General features: G+C 38.0%; 1 protein-coding gene across 8 annotated transcripts in view; it reads left to right on the forward strand.

The window, feature by feature from the left end:
- The window catches only part of EBF1 (EBF transcription factor 1), a 275,871-nt gene that overhangs the window by 235,747 nt on the left and 14,076 nt on the right, over nucleotides 1–26,048 (forward strand). For all 8 annotated transcript variants that reach the window (XM_067304612.1, XM_067304615.1, XM_067304618.1 and 5 more), the window contains one exon: nucleotides 7,958–8,046. In XM_067304612.1, coding sequence (XP_067160713.1) covers nucleotides 7,958–8,046 — 89 coding nt within the window. The remainder of the gene's footprint in view (nucleotides 1–7,957; nucleotides 8,047–26,048) is intronic.

Genomic DNA, 26,048 nt, shown 5'->3' on the forward strand with positions numbered 1-26,048 from the left:
CCAAGAGTTTAAAAATAAATACAGTGTCTTTATTTTTTCAATGTTTTTAAGTAGACCTAAATATAGACTTTATGGCTAACCTTAGGCACCCCTTCTTTTAAACCTTGGCTTTGCATTCTTTTGCTTGTGTGCATGTGTACACATGTATTTATTTATTTAAACAAAGGGGTAGTCCATTGAGAACTGTCCATTTTCAGTAATTTTTTGCTGCACATTCATGTGCATTACCAGAATGTGCCCAGCAAACAGGAGAATATTCAAATGTAAATGCTGTTTTTTCTTTTTTCTTCATGATTGCCAAAGGTGCATCAATTAACCCAGATGACTAGGCAAAGTAACCAACACACATTAATTTCCTTCTGGCCCTCTGTATATATATCCCCAGTGAGTTCTACCAGCCTGTTCTGAAATTGGTATCCTTAAATTTCAGAAGCTTGAAACTGGACTCTATTTCAGACTCCCTTAAGGCCAAATCTTTCCCATTAGACAAGAGATCAGCGCAGTCAGAGGCAAAAGAAGAAATGGCGAAGCTCATAAATTGTTCAACTTTTTTTTTTCCCCAAGCCAGATTGCAGGTTGCTAAGAGTGAACATTCAGAGTTAATGTACTTTGAGAAAGCAACACATGATCCTTGCTAGACAGATACAGTAATTTCATTCCTTAACTTTCATAAAAAAATTTGGGCTCAAGACATGCATTCCTTGTATCTTCAGAACCCCCACTGGCTGCAGAGGCTGGGCTAGGTGGGAAGGGAATGTCTCCTCTGGTTCTTAGTTGCTGGAAAAAAATTGTTATCAGGAAGAAAATATCACGCTGTTTGTAATAACTCTGATGAACACAGTGGAGCTGCCTTGAATGCTGGCCTATTGCATTTTTAGTTCAAGTAAAGAGCAGTCACTAGGGAAGCTCAGAGATCCAGGTGTTAGATTTATCATTTGACTCAGCTCTGCATTTTGCTTATTGCTTGGCACGTGCACGTGGTGTTTGTTTGGACGTTACACTGCAATAAAATACGAGAATTACATTTTGACTATCTCTATCTCTTCCAATTTCCAATTAAGAAAATTACATCATGTCACACTATGATTTAAAAAATGGAAATTAAGTGCACAAGAATATGTTTAAGTGAGGGAGCACTGAGGCCATAAAAGCAAGGAAATTCTGAGTTAGCACTGGAACGGCCTTTCTAGCTCCAACCTTTCTGTGCAGGCTCTTGCTGTCCCACCCACTTCCGTTTTCCATTGCTTGTGGGAATAAACACTCCAGGGAAAGTCAGTGGAAAAGAAACTTTATAAAAAGCAAGCCAAATTCTCAACAACAACAACAACAAATAGCTCAAATACTTGCATGTTTTCATTTAACGATCTTTAATTAGCAAAGGGATAGTCTTTGCAGGGAGATTTGCAAAACAGACTTTTTTTTCATTTGATGATGTGGTTTTGAAGTGGTTGTTTTTTGCTGTGTTCTTTGTAGAGCAAGCATAAAGAGCCCACTATGCACAAGAGCTGTTGGGTAGGGTTTGCTTACAGCACGCCATGTCAAGATGTTGCTTTGTAATGTCATCAGCTGTTAGTATTGCTATTCTGCAGGGCCATAACATGACAATTTGGCATCTAGAACTTGTTATTATTATGGTCTGTCCTGTCCTGTCCTGAGCAGCTATGTCTCAGAGTCAAGGTTTTATCTCTGTGAGAGTCAGGGGCTTCTAGCAGAAATCCGCAAGAGCCTGGAGCCAGAAGCCACAGGCTATCAGAGAAGGCAGACGCCCTGGAGCAGCTCATTGGTGGTATCTTGCCTGTACAAGAGGCAGGGGCTCCCACTTTGCATCGCCTAGTAGACTCTGTGCTTGGTGCAAGCGGGGAGTCAGAAGCCAGAACCTTTCACATAACTGCTCTCATTTGGTGCCACTTGCACCCTACCCTGCTGTTTCTCAACGCTGTGGAGATAGGTGTGTATATCTCATATACAGCTATGAATACAGATCAAAAAGGAAGAGAATTGATTCTAGAGGTGGGCATCTGAGTTGCTGGAAGAGAGGCCAAATGTAAAAGAGAAAAGAAGTCCTTAGCTATAAACTTACTCTGAAGCCATTAAGATTGCAAGACTCCTATTGAAGAGTCTGCTGCTTCCTAGCTGACCTTGATTTCATTTAAAATATTAATTCTCTGAGTCTTCAGATGTTCTGGCAAGTGCCTCGTTTGGTCACTGGGCACAGAGAGACACCTTAATTGTGTTCTTGACCTTCATTGCTGTGACTGTACGGCAGTATTTTTGTATGGAATTCTTCATGCTCTTCTGTGGGTATGAGGTGTTGAGGCGCGTAACTTCGTGTGTGTTTCTGAGCTCTCCTTATGGACACAGAGTCAGCTTCTATTTATGTTTTGGTGAAATTCTTTCATCAGCCATGAAAAAACCTCAAAAGAAGGCCACTGAAAAAAACCCCTAGGTCCCTCTCTGCATCTCTTTGACATTACAGATCAGGACTTGAAAATTTGCTAGGTCTCTAATTCTGTTGCAGAGAAGAATTCAGAGAAAATGAATTTGTATAAAGACAAAAGTAGAGTTTAAAGCATCTTCTTCCATTCTGTTGTTTTAGCCACAACCTGCTGGACCTGATCTGACACCATTATAGCATATTTTTGTAAGTCTTTTTTACCTTCCACAAGCTCTCACCCACTATGCCTTCCCAAGAAAACCAATGGGTCTTTGGTGTACCACAGGAATAAGCACTGTGGGACATGAATTCCCACATGCAGCTTTCCCTATGAGTCTCACTTAAAACAATCAAGACCAGATTTCTCTTCTGGGATAGGGACTGTCAGACCCCTGGACCTGTGACCAATTTGTTTGTAACCTCCAGTCTTTTGCGGTATCTTTTTTCTTTTGTTATTTGAGCCCCTAGAGCTCCTTCCCTCTCCTTGCAGCCTTGCTGCTGGCTGCATCCACTGGAGAAGTAAATGGGAAGTTCATAGGTCTAAGTGCTGCTTTCTCATTGGTTTTGGGTCAAGTGGAATGAAAAAGAAACAAGGGCTGAAAAATAAAAGGAATAAATGAAACCATGAATGCATGGGAAACAAATTAACTGGATATGTTTTACGTTCTGAAATATTTCCATAATGCTTCTATGTAGTGTGTGTTTATTTTTCTTTGAATAATAATGTTAAAATGTGTCTAATTCAATTACTCTCTGCATTCGCTGAATGAGTTTTCCTCGGTGAAGAGTTCTCCTACACTACCCCAAGCTACGAATTCCATATGATATTTGAACAGGTCCTTTTAATTGCTGATATTAAGTGTCGATCATTCTGCTGTAAGTTGGCAGCATGGCCAGAGAAACAAATTCCTCTCTCAGATACATCAGACAGTCATTCAATTAACGACCAAAGCTTTATTGACACAGTAGGAATTCATTATGTGAAATATTAAAAAAAGCCCTCCACTGACTAGTTAAAAAAAAAAAAGAGAAAGAGACTTTTTAAGATGGTGGATTATCTACATGTAGTTATTAAAATTATCAGTGCACGATTTGAAATTATAGTTATGGTGAAAACATTTTTCTCAGAGGTATAAGCAATATTTCTGTTGAAAAATAAGTTGGACTTTGAAAAGATGAATATAATGTACGCATCCTATTTCCATAGACATTGTGCATTTTCTTGATTAAAAGCCTTAGATTTTATGAGTTATGGCTTTAGACTTGCTGCATAAAGAGCTTCATGGCTTATTCTGTTAGAGTCTAATTTGAAAGAAAGTTCTTCCTCAAGGGTTTAAGAAGTAATTCATAAAATGGTAAGAATAATAAATATTGTGCCTTAACTCATACACTAGTATAGATAGACAGATTTTGTACACCTGGGTGTAATTTTAGTTAATTCACACAAGAGACAGGCTGAAAGTTTATTGTTTGGAAGGAGAAAAATGGCTTAAATCTTGTATTTGCAAAAATGATTATATTAGCTTAAATGAAAATGCTACTCTATTAATGGCTTCAATAAGCTTTGCATTTGGAAAAGTATTTTAATAAAAGTTACCTGAAGTTTACTGCAACTTAAAATATGTAAGTGAGGGAAAAGTACTTACTTTGATTTATATGTCTTTTGGAGGTGTAATTATTGGCTTTTTACTCACCTATGTAAAACAATGTACTTTTGTAAATGGATTTCTGGCCACTTTACTCCTTTTTTTTCCACATAAAAAGTAAGCACTGTCAATCAAAGAATTTTAAGGTTTATTTCCTCTTTAGAAATGATTGATAGCCTTTTAGATTTACAAGTTGACAAGTTAAAGGGTTCTATTGGTATAATTATGTACTAAATTCACAGTCTTTCAATTTAAATGTCCTTTTAAAACCGCAAGATTATCATACCTGTATTTTGAAAAGTGGGCCAGTCAGTTTGGGTTGGTATACAAATTGCTTCCATTAGCCTTGGGACCTATTTGAATTTAATACAGTTTTTTAAAGTTAGTAGTACTTTCAATAGTACTTTTAAAATTTAGGGTAATGGGAATGCATTTTAAGTACAGTATGTGTTAGCTTGTTTTTAATGTGTGGATGTCAAGAACACAAATAGAGAGTTTGCATTTCTTATTGATTCTTTTTCCAATCATGGAAAAAAAAAATCTTTAAATTAGAGCACTAGGAAATGTGTTACCAGGAATGGACTTGAGACGTAGATACCAGCCTCGCACGGCGCGGAGGCAGAGGCAAACCCCTCCATGAAGCCAGGACTTGATCTCCCATGTTACCTGCCCCGAGCAGTGGACTGCGCACCGGCTTTTCCCCAGTGTGACGAGATCAGAATCTGAACCTCTTTTTTTTTTGTGGCGTTTGGCCAGCAACGGACACAGGAACTGGCTTGGCCTTGACTCTGAGGTTGGGGTTAAATATTTAAATGGGGCTTTTTCTTTGAGATACAACAAATTGCATTTGACTTGGATTATAAATGCAATGAGGACTGGAGCGCTGACGTGGTCCAGTCTATGGTTAGATGTTCAGGCGGCTAAAGATTTCTTTGTTCATTTTACCTAAGATTGCAAGGTTTGTATGTTTATAGACTAATGAGTGATATTTGGAAACTACTGTTTCAGACCCAATCCTGCAAACTGCTATGTGCAGCCTTTTCCCTCCACTAAAGTAAAGCTGAAGCTATTTGAAGCAGAAAGTTTTCAGTATCTCTCAGAGGATGCTTGATGCCTTGCAAGATTGGACCATAAAATTAACATTTTTTTTTTTTTTGGTCATTTAGTTCAGAAAATACTCACAGGAAATACTCTGTGGATTTCAAATGTGTTGGATGTGTGGGAAGATATGAGAAAATGACTGCTATCTCTGGGGGGATTTCAGAACTGGCCTCCATTTATAATATTGCAGAATTTAGTAACTACTTTCCCAAAGGATGTGAGGGGAAAATGGCCATAAACTAGACTGAATTAGAGAAGAAACACAATTGACAGTACCACGCTAAAATCTTCTAACATATTTGCAAAAGAAATGTAAATTAGAACTGTAGGGTTTTTTATTTGCTCAGAGTACAGCTCTTTTTGATAATAAATATAAATAGCGTTAAATTAATTTATTGCAATATTTGAAAAAAGTCTAAACTAGATGGATCCACAGTAGGAAGACATGTAAGGAAACTCAAAGGTGATGAAATTGGGGGTTTACAAACGAAGGTACTGTGATATTTTCTGAAAGGCTTCAGAGCAGAGTGGACAGTGTGTGGCCAGAGTGTGGAAGGAAAAACTTAAAAAAAAAAGGTCCAGTCATCTAAAAAAGAAGAAAGCCTCAAGCAGAGGAATGGCAGTATTCTCATTCCTTCCATATGATGACCTGAATATAAATAAAATGTCAAATTCAGATATTTCTGATAAAAGGAAATAAATGAAAAAATTGAAGAGGCTGGAGGGACCCCAGGATCTTTGGGGAAATCAAAAACTTCAGGGAATAGTACCTCCTGGAAGATTTCTTGCTTGATGTTATCATAATGCTCTAACAGTCATTTCAGGATATGCTCAGAAGATTCCCTTTAGAAATTAGAGAAAGGTTGAGATTTGTGCTTGGCCTGTGTGCAGCTCCAGCTAGTCGGCGTGAGCTGCAGATTGGTTCTTCACTGCTGCTGGGCAGAGCTGGATTCCCGTATACCACCTTGCTTCTGCCTTGATTTTTGCTAGCATTGCTGGGCCTGTTTATGGCATCAGGATGTATCGAAGGTCCATGAGGACATAAAAATCTGACCCTTTGGTTGCCAGAAGCACCGTCCATTGTAGGATTGCGGTTTGAAAATAATCATTTAAATGCAACGGTTTCTCTAAAAACTGGGCTGTTTTGTGATAGATTGTTTATGGAACATCAATTAGTTGAAAACAAGTCAGGGACAGGATATTACTTTCATGATAAAAATATGCGGGCTCTGGCTAGCAATCTTTAATGTTAGGAGAAGAGTATGAAAAATGTTTTCTGGACTTCCAAGTTTTAAGTATGGCAAATGGTGCTGTGCTTGATTGGACTGATAGAGCTGTGTACCTTGCTGTGGGATGAGCTACACTGGGCTACATGAGAGTGCTTACACACAGTGAGACTGGAAGATACAACTTGATGCTAAACCTGTTTACATGAATCAGATGGCATCATTTTAGTCCCCATAATAAAGTTCATAATAAAACCATCATAATGTAAGGTGCAAGATGTTTTCAAAATTTAACAGGCAGACCTTGTGCAAGAAATCAATTTTTGGTTAATAAGCTGAGATAAAATATATTTAAAGCAAGCTTTGAAATGACACAAAAATGAAAAAGAAAGATTTTCTTCGCACCAAAAAGGCTAAAAATAGAAAGTTTCATGTTGAAAAAAAGTATTTTAGCTTGACTCAAAAAAAAATTGCAAATTGTTGTGAAAAATTTCATTGTCTCTGTTGGCATGGGAGAGTCAAGATGCACTGTTGTTTAAAGATGCTTGAGAACTCCTGACTCTTGTTCCAGTTCACCAAGGCACTTAGGAAGTTTTAAGCACACTTTGAAGTCTCGCTAATGTGTGAGTTTTAAAGTGATCATGTGACTGGAAATATAACTAGAAGGTCATTTAATGCAGTCCCCTGTAATTATAGGCAATCATATAAAAAACACAATATGCTCAAATTTGCTTTGCTGAAAGCAAGTGGGTTTAAGTATGTGCTTACAGATAAGCATGTGCTTAAAGGCAGGGCACAATCGGAGCTTCAATTAAGTGCAGGCAGACCAGCATTTTCAAGAAGATTGCTTCCCTCATTTCTCTACTCCATTTTCCTTGACAAGGACTGGAGAAAGACAAACTAAAAACATAGATGAATTATTTTTAAATTTATTAAGTCTTGTGGATTAGTTTGCTTAGTGCTGTTTGAGGCCTGAGCTGGGCTGCTGAAGTCAATGGGAACTATGTCATTTACTTCATTCGATGAATAAAGAATAAAGCCTCTGCCAAGACAAATGTGTGTAGTTCACAACAAAATTATATGTGATCATTGCACATGGAGCATATTAAATGTATAATAGAATCTGGAACAAGAGAGACTCCCTAATGGTTAGTTCTTTTGTCTTCCAATCACAAAGGACCTTCCTCGTAACATGAAAACAGGAAAAAAAACAACATGAAACACAGGGTGCAAAGCATTTATCAAATGAATTTCATCACAGCTCTCAGAGATAATAATTGCTTCCTATTTGGAAGATGTATACAAAGTCACCAAATTTTTCAGCAACACTGTCATAGGCACTCAAGTGGGAAGGTTTGTGTTGCTGTTTGAACCAAAGCCTCGGAACTAACCTCAAACAGTGTTGGAACCACGGCTTCACAGTCAGCTTCAGTTAAAGGAGATTTTGCTGTGATCCTTCCCCGGTCTCGCAGTGCTTTGCCAATTGTTACAGTGCAGCTGAGCCTGCTTGCTATGCGTTTGTCACATCATGATGTTGTTTGTTGTTTCAGCTCTGAACGAACCCACCATTGACTATGGTTTCCAAAGGTTACAGAAGGTTATCCCCCGGCACCCTGGTGACCCTGAACGCTTGCCAAAGGTCAGCACAAAGTTTATTGTTTTATTAAATATGGCAAAGCTGGCTACTGCATGTTTTTGTCTGAAAGTAAATCCTTTTGAATTTTAACCTGACTATGCGAGTCTCTTTGTGAATGTAACAGTCTGGGTTTGGTACCCAACTCCGATCAGCTGAAACCCAGGCATTGACCAAGGAAGCCCAGCAGAGCAACTTTCATTGTATACTTTATGAGACTTCAGTGACTTCCTGAGTCACAGCTGACGCAACTGCTTTTACCTCTCTTAAAAGCAAACCATTCTCAGTATTCAGAAATACTTCACAAAGAACACATTTTTGGCCAGCATTTTGGAACCTGAGTAGCCTATTTGTAGAAGAATGATGTTTCTCTGTTTTGGTATCGCAGTAGTACTTGCCATTATAATTTGAGAACTTCACCATTGATAAAAGCAAGTCATCTAGGTCTTCGGTGAATTTATGTCTACTACTGCAGCACTATGTGTTGGTTTAAAATAATAATAATATGCTGCTTTATTTCAGGATCTCTGAAATAATTAGAGCAATGTATAATAAAGTGATTTGGTGTTCATTCCCATCAAAATTAATGGGAAAATTTTTGTTGATTTCTGTCAGGTAAAAGCTACGAAGAACCAGAGTAGTGCATGAGGTTTCTGGGTACTTCTGTCTGGTATTGTGAACACCCTGCCTGGGTCTGCACTCATGTCTGTTCTTACTGTTTTGCCGCACTGTAATTCCACAGGCTTTGGCTCTGGCAAGAATTTGCAGTGAGTTTTGAGACATGCTGGAGAAAGGGGAGATGAATTTGAAAGAGTGTTGCTCTTTGCAGCAGATCCAGGAACACTGAGCGATAGCGTGCATGGTCTGGAGTCACTATATGTGACCAGCTGCTACCATGTGTTGTTCGTGCTCTATTATCATGGCTGTTAGTGATTGAATTGGGCAGACAAGTAGGCCAGGAGCGTGCAACTGAAGAACACCATCATCAACTTGTGCAAAGGTACATGGTATTTGCAAGGGTCCTGAGCGCAGGGTGCATTTATTTAGTGCAAGTGTTAGTAGCCTGAGCACTGGGCCATGTGAATTTGCAGAACTGACACATGAAGCAGACTGGGCTTTAGCTGACACCTCAGGCCAGGTCCCTAAAACAGTGCACATCCAGTATAACCTTTATGAGTGGGGTAAATCTCATGACCTTTCTTCCATAGTTTTCAGAGCTGTAAGTGGGCATTCACTGGGGATTATTCTGGACATTGATTAGTTAATGTTTCTGAAATGTTTCAAAGGTGAGAAGAGTTCATGAACATCATAACTTATTTTGTTTTATTTCTTGACAGAAATGAAATTCAGTATGTGATTTTTAACAGGCTTGTTATATCTGTTATCTTTGCTTAGGAAGGCTTTAGGCTGTGGTTTCAGGGTTGATGATGTGTTGTCCTTCTCTCTTACCTCCAGAGAAACATGCTGTCCTGGAGGGTTACATTTTACTTTGGCTCTGTTCATCCTCTACAAGCTGTCCCTTTCTCTGACTTTTGGACAGATTTGCAGTAGGAGTTTGTAACACAGCTTTCATAGGTTATCGGATTCCTCTCTAGAGGTGCAACCCTTTCCAAAGAAAGAGAATGTCCTTCTGTAGGGGCTTTTTCATCTGCATTGTGCCACTGCAGCCAGGGATGTACACAGAGAGAAGTTGTTTCTTAGAGAATAATACAGCAGCGTTCTTTATGCACCAGGCATTTGCAAGGCCAAAAGAAGAGCTGCAAGGTTTCCCTGAATGCGACGCTCCAGCTGACGAGTGGATGGCCACGTCTTCTGTTTCTAAATGAGGAGCTGCAAGTAAAATATCACTGAGCAGTTCCAGGTCAGGTTATGCAGTGGGAATGTAATGCATCACAGATTTGCATAGGTATCAGGCTCCCTTTCTGACACCCATGTCACTGAGGGGCTCCCCAGCAGTGGTCATTCATGCTGGAATGGGGATGTAGCTATGTGGCTGAGCAGCTTCTTCCTGCCCTTCTTCTGTTTAGACTGAGACTGCTCCCGCACTGATAACCACATACTCCTGCTATCCAGTGTCACAGAACATAAAAACAGGCAGAACAAAGCTCCATTTAATGCCGTATCCTGAATCCAACATGTAGCAGGTTTTTATGGATAGGTTATGAGAAAGAGGGTTGGTAGAGAGCGATCTGTCCCCTTGTTTACCCTTAATGCATTTGTTTTGAGTACATTTTCAAGATGCATTTTCAGGTCTTTAAATAAAGGCAAATTGTTTTTACGCATGCAGGGGTATGATCTTGACCAGTGTAAATCTGCTGGACAAAAAGAAAAAAATTACTATTTAAAGGACTGTTCAAATTAAGGGGAGAAAGAAGCATCTCTGTGTAAGGCTAGAGAGAAAGAGGATGAAGAGGACCTATTTTGGGGGCAGGGGATGGTTCCTTATGGGCAAGCTTGAAGGTTGGACCTCAAGTTCAAGACTAATTAATATGCCATGCACAGAGGCTGAGTGCAGCAGGGGTTGGCACATGTCGACTTCTGCATTTGAGGCACTGATGGTTCAATTCCCAGCATCACTTGCTGGCTCCAGAATCATTATCAAGGACGCAGCGAGTCTCTGTGCTGGTGAGCACTGCACAGCGCTCTTCCCCATGTCATTAAACCAGAAAGGGCTTTGGCAGTATTCCACTATAGACAATTCTCAGTGGCTACTTAAATGAGAGTTGGAAGCCATATGGCTTCCACAGTGGAACCACGGGCAGAGAGAGCAAATGTACGAGAGACAGTGGCACGGAGAGCAGTGCTCCGAGCTTTCAGTATGTTTTTCTCTGTTGTCCCCATTGTCCTGCCAGTGCATCATCACTTTCTGTTCATTAAAAAGTTGTACTTATTCATTAAATAAGCAAAACAAAATACATGTCTAAAATACATTTCTAAAATTGCTGCTAGGGTTTGTGGCCATTATGCCATTGAAACATTACTTATCCCTGAAGTCAAGGAGAATTGCTGAGGCCATCAGGTGACTGTGAGCACATGCTTTACCCTCCAGAGCTCTGGAGCTGGAAGTTAACAGCCATATCTGTGTCAATAGGCATTTCAAAAACCATGGAGACTATTTGAGAGTAAGTTTGATGTCCATTGGTTTAGAACCAGCATTTTCAGAAGTGCTCAACACCCTTGCTTGGGCTGGGTTTTTGAAATGTTCCGGGCATCTGTTAGAAGTATGCAAAGATAAAAGATGAATTTTGAAAATTTTTCTGTCTCTCCTGGTGCATCAGTGGCAGAATTCCAGTGGGGAATTTCTTCCTATACTGAGAAGAGTGGGAGCACCTGGGAGCTATGGTCTTTGGAAAGCTAGACTGACAGGTGAAAAGTAGAGATGTGTTTAAAGTAGAAATACTAGCTATCGTTTCTGGGGAAAAAGGAGTGAGAGCTGATGTTGGCAGCTGGGCTGCAGAGCCAGCTATGGACTAGATTTCCATTCTGTTCATGTACAGGGGGGACCAGGGAAAGCAGCCAGTTTAGAGTTGTCACTAGCAGATGCGCATGTTCACACACACACACATACACACACATGCATGCATCAAGGGGAGTGACAGGCAGTACAGGGGTGGTGGGATTAGCACCCAGTGCTTGGAGTGAGGTCAAGTACCAGGAGTGTGTTGTGCAGTATAGTCTTTTCTTTCTACTACAGAAAGGAGGCAGATCATAGGAAACAAGAAATCTCTGGGGAGAAGTGAAAAGAAATACTATGATGCTAATGTTAAGAAATTGTATCAATGTCCTGAAAGTGCAGGCTACAGAAAGCCTGTCTGTGGAGTTGGGAATTGAGCATGCATGTGCCTGTACAATTTCCCTCTGTCTCATGTGTTTGCATATGTGCACACACATACACACGTGCTGTTGGTTCTTGCATACATAACTGCAATGGAAATCACTGAAAAGTTCGGATCACAACATGTTGAATTTATAGAGGTTCATTTATATAACCATCCTACAATCCTTAAAATAAATCCCTGGCAGATATGTTGCAATTCTGCAGTTTTGTTAAAACTCCACAGCTATAGCTGTAAAACAGCTTCAACTGTGAGCTAGACTTGAAACACATCCACCCTAAATGATTTAATAACAACAATTCCTCTTTATATGCAATTTCCTAGAATTTATTTGCCATTTTCACCACTCTTACAACTCATCACTTGTATTTAAATTAAGAGCATGATTGTTCACTCTGTGCTTGAGAAGCAAGTCATTGCATCAACCCCCTCTGTGATCTGAGGTCCTCTTCCTCCCAGTCTGTTGCTTAAATGCTCTCTCTAGGAGACCCCTCAATCCCTCATGAAAGGGGTTTTTCCTTCTGGTTTCTCCCCATGTAGATGGAAGTGAAGCCTCTCTCCCTAGCACACAGGAGCCTCCCTGCTGAGGGGACAACACATGTAAGCCAGGCTCTACCTTCCCTTCAGCTCCTTCTCCCAGGTCAGTCATTAGACCCCAAGATATATCCTAACTCCTCATTAGGACACTAATAGAAGACAGGTGGGTATTAGGAGCCAGTGGCTGGCAAAAGCAGTTGTCTTTTCCCATATGAAATCCTACAGATTTGCCCTTTATCCATCGTGACATGGGAAATGTTTATACTGCAAATAAAGGTTGTCTCTAAACGTGGGTGGGTTGGCCCAGGCTTGCTAGCTGGGGTTAAAATAGCAATAGAGACAAGGCAACTCAGGTTTGCAGCTTCAGCCAGACCCTATGGAAATTCCGGAACGGATCTCCATCTGCTAACCCAAGATACTTTGTTTTCATGCTATTTTAACCTAAGTTAGTCAACTTGAGCTAAGGAAACACATCTTTGTTTTTCCCACCCAGTGGAGCAAGGGACTTGTTAGAAAACTCTTTGTACTAAATGCAGGCGGGAAGGGGGAGGGCGGATGTGAGGAGGAGCTGATGGAGTTCATCTGTACAGCAAGGAGGGCATGAGATATGCTTGGCAGCTTCTACACAGCAGTGTAAAATTTGTGGGAACGTGAGAGCAGAGTTAAGGTTGGTGTTAAAACCTTAACAGTGGGGTTTTCATTTCCTAACAATTGGGGCATTTAGTTTGGCTGAGTGACTTGTTTTTTTGGTTTTTTTGTTTTTGGGGATTTTTTTGGTTTTCAGTAAGCCCTATAGAAAATATTTAGGGAGAAAGTGTCAAAGCTACTGAGAAATAGACAACTAAAATTCCTGAGGCTACTCTGAAAATGTCACCCTTGCAGGGTGGTGTATGCGAGAGGGACGGAGGGTAGGTCTGGGAGCATGCAAAGAGTCTGAAATAACAGAGAGCTGAGAACAGGAGCCGCATTGCCAGCTGAAGGGCAGAGTCGTATACAAACGGCTGGCAAGGAGCCTTTGCTTTTCTGAAGGTCAGCAGTGTACGTACGCATTTCAGTGAGTTTTCTTTATAAGTGGGTCAGTGTTTACTCAGCAAATGATTAGAGCAGATGGTGTAATTTAGAATCTATGACAAAACTTTTAATAGATCAGGGCTAACATGATGACAAGGAGCTCTGCGCCTTTCGCTGTTCCTGATTTCGGCTTTGCCTTGGGGTGAAAATGTTGCCTGGGGTCGGATTTTCTAGATGGCACATTCCATCTGAGCAGCCCGAACCACTTGTTTGAGCATCCTGTAAGAGTGATCTCTGTGTTCCCGTATCCTTTATTATTATAATTTTTAAAAACAACAATGAACTGATGGTGGCATGAAGACACCAAACAGGTAAACACGGTCCCTTCAAGGAACCGAGCTTTTGAAGAAATAAACCACAGTTTGAAGAAAGTAACAAAGGCTGCATTTGTGTATTTTGCTCTGTGGAGCTGAAAATATCTAGTAAATTGATCCCATGGGAGTAATAAATACACATTACTTTATCTTGTACTTCATGTCCTATACCCCTGAGCCTTGATAGAACAACACCACTTAATAGACTTAAAAAAAGAGTAATTACAGTCATTGGTTGTGTGATATTTCAGCCCTTCCAGCCCTGCCTGACCTTCTAATTTAGCTCACCGTGTCTAACTAATGCATTTATATTCATCTTTTATGAAGCATGTGTAGTACAAAATTGACTTTGCAGCCTTTAGCAAGCTGTCTTACCAGGTTTAGGATCTGGTTAGTACAGCGTACTGTATAGCATATGTACATTTATGTCAGAATCTTGCACGCATATGGTTCTGATCAACTATTACCTTTTATCCTTTTGGAAATAAAATAAAAAAATATTTATTCCATTTCATCCTCCCCTCCCCTTTTTAAAGCTTTTATTCATTGCGGCATTATTTACAGCTAAACATGCAGGCAGAAAGATGCAAGCATTTTTAAAATGATTACCACTAATGTTTCTACTTGTCAGAAGTGCTTAAATTTTCCTGCACTTTGTCTAAAAACTTAGCACTTTTACCTTTTAAGAATTACAAATTTATAAGATCTTACCACGCTGATTTACAAACACAGCTGACAGTTTATGATGAATGATGTTGCAAAATGCACAATATGTTCCTCTGTCGTTTCTATGCATGTATATATTAAGAAGAAGATTAAGAAGAGAGAGAACCCCCCTCTGAAAGAAACCCTTGAGTTAGAGAGCACGCACACAAATCTCTCTCCTGTGTTTCCTCATAACTTCCTGCTCACTTCACTCAGCCAGTGGAGCACAATTGTTCTCTGTGCATTTTCTCCCACCATATGGTATCCTCATTACCATACACTAAGGGTCCATATGGGGAACTTGTGAAGTGAACTGTATTCATTTTAACTGCCAGATGAGCAGCCTTTTGCTTTGCAAGCTTAGCTTAAGTCATCTGCTGTCTTTATGTTGTTATGGCAACACAGCACCAATAAAAAATTCTAATCTACTGTAAGTGTCTTGGATCACAGTGTTTTAAATGCTTGCCGTAACTGTCCTCTAAGTGAAGATGCTTGTTCTTTCAGTATGACAAAGGGTTATTGTCAACTCCAGCAGGTGGCAGTAAAGAAATTGTTTCTTTTTTTTTTAAACCTTTTTTTCTTTTCTTTTCCTTTTTCCCCTTCTCTCTATTCCCCTAGCCTGAAAAGTCATAGAATTACACAACAGAGCAGGATGGGCACTTGGGGGTTAATCCTTTACATTTTCTAGGATTTCTGACGCTGAGGTCAGATTTGCAGGTGATGTTCCTATGCTGCAACTCAAATACTAAGGATAGTAAAGTATGAAACTGTGGTGGCAGCTAATGCGTTTTACTAAGAGAGAGATCCAGCCTCGAGTATCACTTCACTGGGCTTCTGAAGCCTCCATAAACATGAAGCTACTTGGGTTTCGCAGTTGGTTTTTAGCTGCATTTCCAAACTCCTTACTCAAACATGAAGCTAATTAAGAATGCCTTATAGTGATGGAAGTAGGCAGCAACATCCTTAAATATAAATCATTTTCACCTCCGCAGGCCACATGATATGTTGCATCTCTGTCTCTCTGTCTGTATCGAAAGTGAATGTTTGTAGTCTCAGTTCATCAGTTCACATTAGCCTCATGCTGAATATTTAAACACAGAACAATTTGAACACACCATGAAGAGAGACAGTGACTGCACTTTCACTTGGAACAGCAAGGGCTCATCTAATAATAATTTAGTAAATCAGCCATTTAGTGGCTCAGTTGTACACCGCATTGTGCCAAATAATATTCAGTTCAACTGTACGCTGGTAAAATTGAAATTCAGACTCCGATCACATGTCACTTTTTTGCTCAATGGAGAGATGAAATGGAAAATCACCCTCCCAAAAGACTACTTGAATGTAGTGATTTATCATAAGTATAGCAGAGTGACAATATAAACAGGAATTGGTTGTATATGGCACAATGTATTCTAATTAGGCTTTTATTGTTTTAGTTCCTTCTGCACAGATTATTTGGTAATTCAGGATTTGCATTTACATCTTCAACTCATTACATATATGGGCAAGGAGTGGATAAGCAGAGATGCTGCACAGGCCTATTGGTATCCTTAAGGCTCAGCCCTGGTGGGCAGTGCAGCGAGACCCTTATTGCCATAGTGGGAGTCCTGGCTCACGGGGAAACACCGTGCCCTTAGGAGCAATGGGGAAATGCATCTGCTGCATTTCCTCATCACGAGGTGCGATGCATGTTACTCCATACCATGAAAGCAATATAAGATTAATTTAGTTTTCCTGATTAAGGCTATCAGGATCTGTACAGAACGGTAATATCTTTTATTAGACTAACCAATACAGTTTGGAAAAACAGATGAGCTTTTGGGTACCCAAGCTTTGTTTCCTGTGAGTGAAAGTACCTTTTTTTTCCAGCTATATCGGTCGATCTAATAAAAGATACCACTTCTCCCTACAAAACTTGCCTTGGTTATAACCATAGACTGTTTTGGCTTCAGCCAAACAGCTACAGTTTAAGGCTGGCTTTGATGAAGATGAGGGAGAGAGAATATTTTCCTAGAAAATATGTTGTGAAGCTTAATTTGGTCCCATTAAAGTGGCGCTATGAGATCTCTGAATGCAGGGCATTGCAGAGGTGTGAAGCAATGCCTATAATCTCACCTACAGTTTCCATTCCTAACCTAGTTTTAGGTGTTATGCAGTGGTTTACATGGTGATGTAAAATATGATTGCTGTCTATTTCTCACGACGCACTCCGATTGAGCAGCGGAGAAAGCATCCTTCTAACCATCATGATGCCATTTAGCAGAGAGTGCTGGAAGCAATAGGATGCTGTTGTCGTAATTCTTCTAAGAAATACAGAGCTTCACAATCTATACTTAACTGCTGACACTTGAAAACTCAAACATTTTGGTAAAATGAATCAAGCAGTAATGTTTCTTTTATGAGATCTCCTCACAGGAAGGGAAGGTTTGGCACCATGTGGAGATCAGGCTCAGTGATCCATCATAGCAAAGTCAGCTGTCCCGGCGCGTCTCATAGGTCACACGATCGAACCAGTGGCTCTTACAACTATATTATTGCTTATGGAACAGTAATTGAGGCACCATGGTTAAAAATTACCTGGTCTAATAGGCAGTGAACAATTTGCACTCAATACAATTATAAGGCAAATCATTCATTTCATAACACTTGGACTAATTTATTTGTTGACCTTTTAATATCCATAGCTCTTCAGTAGTATTAACTGCAACTCAGACAAAATCTCTTGTTCATTTTACTTTCATTGATTTTTTTTTTCCATTGAGGCAATAACAGTTGTTTGAGTACAACCTTTTCTTTCTGTTGTAAAAGTCAATCATGTAACTTATGTTGATATAACTCAACTGGACTGAAATGTCCTCTAAGTACAATAGCCTACAATTTCATGGTACTTGTATAAACACAGATATGCATTTTAGATTTGTTCTAAACAATCTTTTGGAATATATTTGTGACTATAGATGATAAATGATATGCTTGCTGAGAGGAAGATGGGAACAAAACACAGAAGCATTTTATAAAGGAATGCCACATATATGTAACATTTTTTTGTTCATTTATAGGAGATCTAAGATAAAGAAATTATGGAATTTTTCTCTCTTAATTTTGTTTTTTTCAGATGAGCTAAACAACTTCTTATTAATAATTCTGTATTGATAATTTCATCTGGGTGTAGCATCTTGACTCTTGAAGTCCTAACATTTCATAGAATAGATTAGCTTACATTTTTCTAAATGTGAGCTTTTGACAGATAAAAAGTGTATTTATTTTGTTTTTACAAATAGGAAAAATATCTTAGTAATATTTTGATAAACTGAATTTTCATTCAGGTTTGCCATTTTGAAATAGCTTGAAAGCTAACTGTTTTTGATGGTCAAAAAAGCTGCTGAAATTTTGATGCATTTTGAAAAATCAGTGGAGAGTTTTGAGTTTGCAAAAAATATGTTGGTATAGTGACAATGATAATCTTTTCACTCATTACTGAAAAAGGAGCCTCATAAAATGAGGTACCTGCTTTTATATCACGGAGCTGTACAGAGAAAGATATTGTTATCTCTGTGAAATGTTGGACAAATTTGATTTCTTAAATACATGTTTTTTCAACATTTATACTTGCTTTGAATAATTTCAGCTGAATTTTTATTAAAAATAATAATATCAGGAACAAAGTATTTTTTGTTTCTGGTGAGAAAGTTGAAAATTTTTTTAAAAATATGCTGGGAGGCACTTCACTGAAGTAGTCTTTCCGAGCTAATGCCTCTTTGGGCAATAAAATACTATAAGTCCTTTGAACACATAGTTATAAAATATAATTGTTACACATTTGGCATTTTATGCTTCCCTAGAAATTACCACTTGGTATCTACACCTAATCTATGCTCTGTCTTTTCATTTCAATTGGGTCTGAAGTGGTCCTTTGTTGTAATGAGAATGCCCCTTTCAAGAGACTTCTTTTAATTATACCGATGATAAAATGTAAGTGAAAGTAGTCATTTGTAGGGGTTATGACTGAGCAGTGTTTTAACTATAATACTAAAACCTACCAACGTTATTCCAGTCTCTATTTCAACATTTTTATGCACTCACTCTCCACAGAACATAGTGGAATATCATTGTAGGTCAGAATTTCAATGTGTCTTATTTTTCAGTTTTCCTCCTGTTATTAAAAGTAACCTGAACTCTCAATTTCTAGCTACTAACACTTCCTGAAGCGTACAATCCAGAAAATGTTCATTATTTGACAGAGAGTGACAGTTTCACAGATCTTAATGATATGCTCTCATTTTTGTTGCTTTTTTTTTTGTCTTCATTAGAACAAAATATAGGGGGAGGGATTCTTCAATAAATTGCATATATGTGAACATAACATGTTTTACAGAAAATAGCTAGTTTGCTCTACTTATAAAAGATATTTATTTGGGTAAATGCATTAATATAAAACAACTATGAAAATGAAACGGACAAAACACAAATATATAATTTACACTTTAATTGCTAGATAGCTCTGCTGATTTAATTCAAATGACAGTCTTGCCTTGCAGTACCAAGCATAATTATATATCTTTATAGATTTAAATGCAGTCAAGTGAATTATGCCACCCAATACATTCAAGATTTGACCTAATGGGTGAACATTAGGGATACAACTTGGCTTGTGTTTGGAAATTCTTTGTGCATACAAATGATGGAAAAGAGATACCAGACTGTCTATTTGCCAGGTAAAATGTCTTTCATTCCAACAAATATATTAATTGGATGTCTACATTGTACCACACACAAAATCACAAGCCATTTTTAATCTTTAGATCCCAGTATTCCAGGCAATTTTTCTCATGGCCACAAGATATGATCTGCAGAATAAAACTTCCAGAACAGCCAGTGCGGTATTTTTGAACAAAGGACTCAGAATTTAGTGTCTCTGTTCTTTTTACCAAATTCTTTTTAAGTTTACCTAAGTCCACCTAAGTTTACTTAAGTTTTAAGTTTACCCTTCAAATAATTCAAAACATTCTTCTTCTTCTATAAGGGGACTTTAACAACTTTCCAAAAATATATGAGTATAGAATGGTCAGGAGAAGACTGTGGGTAATAACTCTCTTTTTCTAACTCTCATCTGCAGCTGTTTTCAAGAATAGGAATGTTGATACTACTGAAAGCACAGGAAGAGCTATTGGGAAATTTTATATATGCAAAACAAAAAGACAAACTTAAAAGCTCGTTAAACTCAATAATGAACATCTGCTTCAAAGTACTGTGGGTGCTGGCACAAATAGTTTGGGGTAAATTTTCAAAAAGAAGTGCCCAAGGTGCTATCTGAGATAGCTTTGCACTGTATGTTAATATGTTTTGCCTGGGGACTGCAGGTGGAAGTGGCCTATAAGGACAATTTAGTGTGTGAAATGTACTTCTAGGTCATTCATTGTGGCCACCCTTTGAGGTCAGACAGAAGAAAAGAATATGATGTTATCTGTTGTTTATTCATATATCCAGGGGTAAATGAGGAATAATCTTGTTGTAGCCTATATGGATGGGAATGCTATCTATCACTGTAAACTGGTGGGATGGAGGATTTCTGTAAAGGAAAGCCTAGGAGGGTTTTTTTAGCCATTGAATTGCATTTATATGGACTTATCCATTCATGATTTAGTTTGTTGGATTTATTTTATGTTATATTGATTCACTAGATCTGGCAAATTGATCATAGTATGAAATACAGGATTGTATACCTGAGGAAAAGCATGTACTGAAGAACTTGTGTTTACGTTACTGAGATATGCTATACAGAAGGCTGTAGCACTTGAAAATGTATTCATTTTATGATCTTGGTAGGTTTTAAACTGAGAGGATTTACTCTTAGATCTTCATAGTGTTAGCTTGCCAGATAACCTGAGGGAAGCGCTGTAGAATTGGCCAGAGAGTTACCCTACCCTCAATTTCTTAAAGAGAGTGTTGGTCAGTGCCAAACATGACTGACATCTACCAGATACCAGTTGATGTAGGGTGTGGATAGGTGTGAGAGTATGATATAGTAATAGGTACCAGCCCTGCAATGTGGATATGGATGAAAGATTGGCCTCATGAGTTAAAATTCAACAACTCTTCAGAGTTCCTGCAGGTAGCTGTAACTCACCCTTCCTGGTAAACCTGAGGTTCTGGGGCAAGATGCATAGTAAATATATTTAGGAGCATCAAAGTTCTGCAGCTGTATGTGGGAAGTAGATGAGTCACATAATCACTGTTGGCTAAAGTCTCTAAAAGAGGTGATATAAGCACTGGTAGAATGATTTTAGTTCTGCATATCTGCTTTCACATATCCAGTCTTCTCCTTTTGACTTAGAGACCTAACATTAGCAGAGAACTCCAGAGCTCTTAGCAACAGAACCATTCAAATTACTTGCCAGATGCTTCAGTTGATGATAATATGGTGGGAGCACCCAGGCTCTCAAATGTCAGTTTATTCAAAGGGTTATTCTAGTGCAACTGTATTAATGCCAGTTTATTCCATGTTACTGTGTATCTAGATGAAGTACACATCTGCGCCAGCTACCAATTCTATTGCCATTGTTATGTGTCCATCATTTATGGAAATGAAGACCAGAAGCGTGAGTGGTGTGGATTAAAAAAGGAGGCCGATATCTTTTTTTGTATCTAAGTACACCAAATTAACAGGAAGATAATATGGGTAAGATGGGAAAAATGCAAGGACAGACTTAAGGACTATCATTATTTTATTTCTTTTCTTGTCGGCAGTATTTGCAATGGAGAGTGTTTGAATAGGGTATGTTTTCTCTATAGCTATGCATTTATCACCTTTGTGTTTAAGAGGTGTTTCAATCATCTATTCTCAGCATTTATGGCTAGATGCCTGCTTGCATTTGCACTCCAGTGTTTGTTCTTTTTGCTGCCTCATATAGGCTTTCTATATTTTATTTATAAGGTTGGCTCATTGTGGAGCAGGTGGTAAGGTCATGCATGACTGTTTTTAGTGCTGTAGAGTTAGGCTGTGATTTTCAGTTTGGGTGGAGGCTGATGAGACTACAATGGCTTGGAAATCTAAGGTTCTAGCTCCCGCTGTAGACTTATTTTCTGGAAATTGCTGTTGAAATTCACTAGCAGGAACTCAGTGCAGTTCCATCCTACAGGCAGCAGTAAGCAGAAGCTTCCCCCCCCCCCGCAAGTGAAGTGTGTTGTCTTTCTCTCTCATTTGCCTTCCCATCTTTGTGGTGTCTATATGGTGTTTACTTCTTCTGTATGATTCAATTATAATATATGGAAACAATTCACTTGTTTGTTTGCTAGAGAAGTTTTCATCTTTGTGTGAGCACAAATATCTTTTTAGTGAAATGGCCCTGTTATTTTATACTTCCCATTAGGCTGGCATAGTTCCCTCAGTTTCAGAGTAAATGGAGGATTTTTACATTTTGAATGGCTTTTATGAGTCTTTTATAAAAATATAATTGTTGAAAATGATACAATAATGCAGTGTTCACAACATAGATTTGGAGATGTGGGAGGTGCTGGACTGGCTGAAACTCTTGTATACCAAGCTAGGTAACTGGCATTTTTGACCTGTGACATTCTTCTAACTAGCTCTCTACCAAAGTGCTATTTTTGCCATCACAATTGAAGCAAACATTCACAGTTTTATATTTATCTTATAAAATGCAATGCATATTCAAATTCTAAGTTTAAAACTTAGTTCTAACACAGCCTTAATTAGTACATGTAAAGTTTTACCCATTGAAAAACAAGAAAAAGTTTGAGCACAAAATATTGCAATTTTGACATGAAGTTTCAGAATGTGACCTTTCCTAAGTGAAGAAGGGGAGTCTGGTGTTCAGCATTTTGACTCTACAGAAGAGTTTTTTTTCTTGCAAGTAGCCATGAGATTAGGAAGTTAGAAGGCAGAGCCAGGAGGTCAGACATAAAAGTCAAGGAAGTATGAATGACATCATCATCCCTAAGTACCCTCTCAGAAGATGAATGAGCTCTCTCTTGTATTACAATGCTAAAGAGCATTAGAAGGTGATATGATATCTAGACAACACATAAGATAAATGCCTCACAGTATGCTAGTACAGCTTCCCCCCCACACCCCCCATGAGTGCATAAATCCTTTGGTGGGCTCAATAATACAATATGTGGCTGATGAGCGTTATATATTGTGGTCAGCCTCTTCTTGACAAAATTCATTTAGATTTAACGAGTACCTTGAACATTGTCTAATTTAGTTACTGAAGCCTACTGAATAACTAAGTGTAACTCTAGTACCCTTTCATTGACTAGACTCAAAGCCCTGTTGGGACGCAGACTGGATTCTTTTTACTAATCACTGAATAAAAAGTAAGCAGCTTTCAACAGAAGAGATAACTCATCTATTTTAAAATGAGCACAAAAATGTGTTCATCATGATAAAATTCAGCCTCAGTGAACTATATATGCAAAATCTTATTCATCCTGAATACCAGTGCAACAGTGCATAACAGAAGAGGTTGTGTTTTAATATAGGATTATAAATTAGTTTAATGTAAGTTTTGTGATCTTATTGAATTCCTACTAAAGGGTTATGTATGTCACAAACAAAACATGCAAAGTTGCTATAAAGTTGGTTCAAGATACATTCAGTCAGAAGTGGATTTAGTCTGAATTATAGTCTTTGTGCTTCAAAAGCACAGTCATTCTGGTAAGATTTATATAATCCTTCTTACAGTAATTTCAGAATATGCAAAGTCACAGCGTACTAAGCTACCCAGCCTCCTCTTTTTACATATGTAAATATCCCTTAGTATTTTCAAGAAGAAAATTTGTTGAAAGTATTTAATTACATTTTTGTTTCACAAATTAAAAAAAAAATCTCAGTAGAAAATCAACTTCAGTTTTGACTAAAAATAGATTCTGGATTTGTGGTCTGTAGCTACATGGAGGGCAGAGTTCTACTGCATCTCATTTAATCTCTAATGTAATTTTGGCTCTTTTCAATATTTGATAAATTATTGTTTTTCTAGAAAGGAAATGATGCTTATTTGAAAGAAAAGGCAAGACAAGAGGACCCTTACTTTGGCTCAAACTAAGTGCTGCATAATCCTTTATTCTAAATCAAAAGCCGTCAGACTTTTAGCATTAATAGAAGAGTGGATCTTTCTTGACAAAAGCCCCCGTAAATTAGATATTAGCTTTAGTCAAACTCTGTCTCTCTCAGGAAATATTTTCACTTGCATATTCAGTTGCAAGGTCCTTACACGATGCCCACTTACTGCTATGAAAATCTAGGCTTCTGAGGTGAAGGCAAAGAAGAATTTCTGTGAACAAAAGAGTATCTGGAATAACAGACACTGAGCTTTTGCAGAGATTTCTTTTTGTAGAATGCCCGCTTCACTCACGTTTTCATATGTCTGTCTGCTTCTCTGTCCACCTATCTATCTGTTTATCTATCACCATTGCAGTGGTAACATGCAGTATCAATTGGATTTTAAAAGACATAAATCTTTTATATTAGCTGTCTTTTTTTTATAATGCCTTTTACAAATTTAATCAATGCATTTTAATATACTATATAGTTTAAGTGCAATATACAATAAATATTCAAGCTTCATCTTAAACATGCTCTAGCCTTTAAATTGTTAAAACTGCAGTGCCCTTTCAATCTACTTACATAATGTCATAAAATATACATTTCAAGGTAAATGAAGTCAGCTACTTCAATTTAGTCCCTCAAACTGGTAGTAAATGAGAGGTTAACACTATGGTGCCAAACCCATTATTGAGTAAATTTAGCACCTTGGACAGCTCTGTAAAATCTTTATTGCTTTCCTGACCTGCTCGTCATGTTCTGTCTATGTGTTCAGTGGCTCTCAGCTCTGATTGAAAGGCAATATATTAGATCCCGAACACAAACATGCTCGGGGGCTGCTTCACTGTGAGCGTAATGACATGGAGGTGAGAACAATTTTCTGGTCACCGCAATCCGAGCACCTTGCAAGGTCCGTTGCTCTAACTTATAGAGGACTTTGGGAGCTCCTTTGTATTTGAAGTCGTAACTGTGGCTTCTGCGGTAATTTTAGCAGAGCTGCAAAAGGTTTAAAATGCATTCAGGAAACAACAAGTTAATATCTTTAGCATGTCTGTAGTAGCATTTTACTGTGTATTTTTAAAGCTAGTTTGTGTCTATAAGAACTGCCGTCAGCTCTGGAATAGAAGATACCACTACCTGGCACAGGAGTTTTTGTATAACATCCACTTTGTATGATCTGAAAATGTCATAAACAAGAAAAGCTTCTATTGTGTGAAAATGTTGCTTAAGAAAGTATGAAACTCAAATTCACAGCTTCTGAAAATGTTGAAAAAAATATAACTACTGACTAGCTAGGATTACCAAATGCCACTTGTCAAGCATACTTCAATAAACCATGATGACAATTAGTTTTATTTACATGCAGTATGATATGGCATCAAATAACTCCCAATTTTTAAGAACTGGAATATGTTTGATATTAGGTAGAGCATCTGTAAGATTCCATGTAATTATCTCATTTTTTTAACCTGGTCTTCAATCTCTTTTTAGATGCAGTCTGAGCTGTTTAGCTCAGAATTACAATAACTCTGATTATTCAGGTATAGCAGAATTGACTATTTAATTTTTCTTTTTTTTTTAATTTGGCATAATGACAGCTTAGGTTAACAGTATTCCAAAGCAGTTTGTGGGCTCTGTATAATTTTCTAATTTTGCATTAGTCAAATATATAGTGCAAACGCTTTTTTTTTACTGAAGTGAAATAAATCCTACTTTGCAAAGTCAAACACCTGTGCGATAATTTCAATTCTCAAATCTTGGACTGAAAAAACAAACATTTTTCAATAAAGTCTTTTCTGTTCTGCTTTAGCTTGTATTTTCCACATGAGGCAAAAAGGGCTACTTAGTGTTTTCATGATTCTACTAAAGCAACAGGGGTTTATTCTACTTGGATGTAGTTTGTAGTCTGCCTGTCCACGATTATATTGCTAACTGTTGTGGTCAAGCTACACACACACACACACACACACACACACACACAAAGGAAGAAAAATAAAAAAGAAAAAGCTGTAGCAACCTGACTCCTCAGAATATGTTTTAAATATACTGATTCAAAAAATCCATCAATTATATAAAGCATCTCACTCATATGTGGAAAATAATTTAAATGTGTGTTCTGAAAGAAGGGTGTGTGCATCAGAAGGCAAGCCTAAATGTTTACTGGGAGTACAAAAATCCTCCATCTCATTTTTGAATTTAGGACATTATATATGTCATAAGTAGTTACTGCAGTATGACAACTATTTTATCTTATATTATAGAGAATTTAAAATTGAAAAAAATGCTAATATGCATCTAAAAGCTTGTCATTTGAAGAGTTGTTCAAGGATTTTTGAAGAGGTTATGGTGACAGCAAAATGAATGCAATTATATCTCTATTTTCTGATCAGAGTCTACAGTATATGAAAATTGAACTTTACTGTTTCTTTTTGGTATAAAATATGGCTATTGTGTAAAATATTTTAAGTTAAAAAG

This window comes from Apteryx mantelli, chromosome 14 (assembly GCF_036417845.1).
Source record: "Apteryx mantelli isolate bAptMan1 chromosome 14, bAptMan1.hap1, whole genome shotgun sequence".
NCBI lineage: Eukaryota > Metazoa > Chordata > Aves > Apterygiformes > Apterygidae > Apteryx > Apteryx mantelli.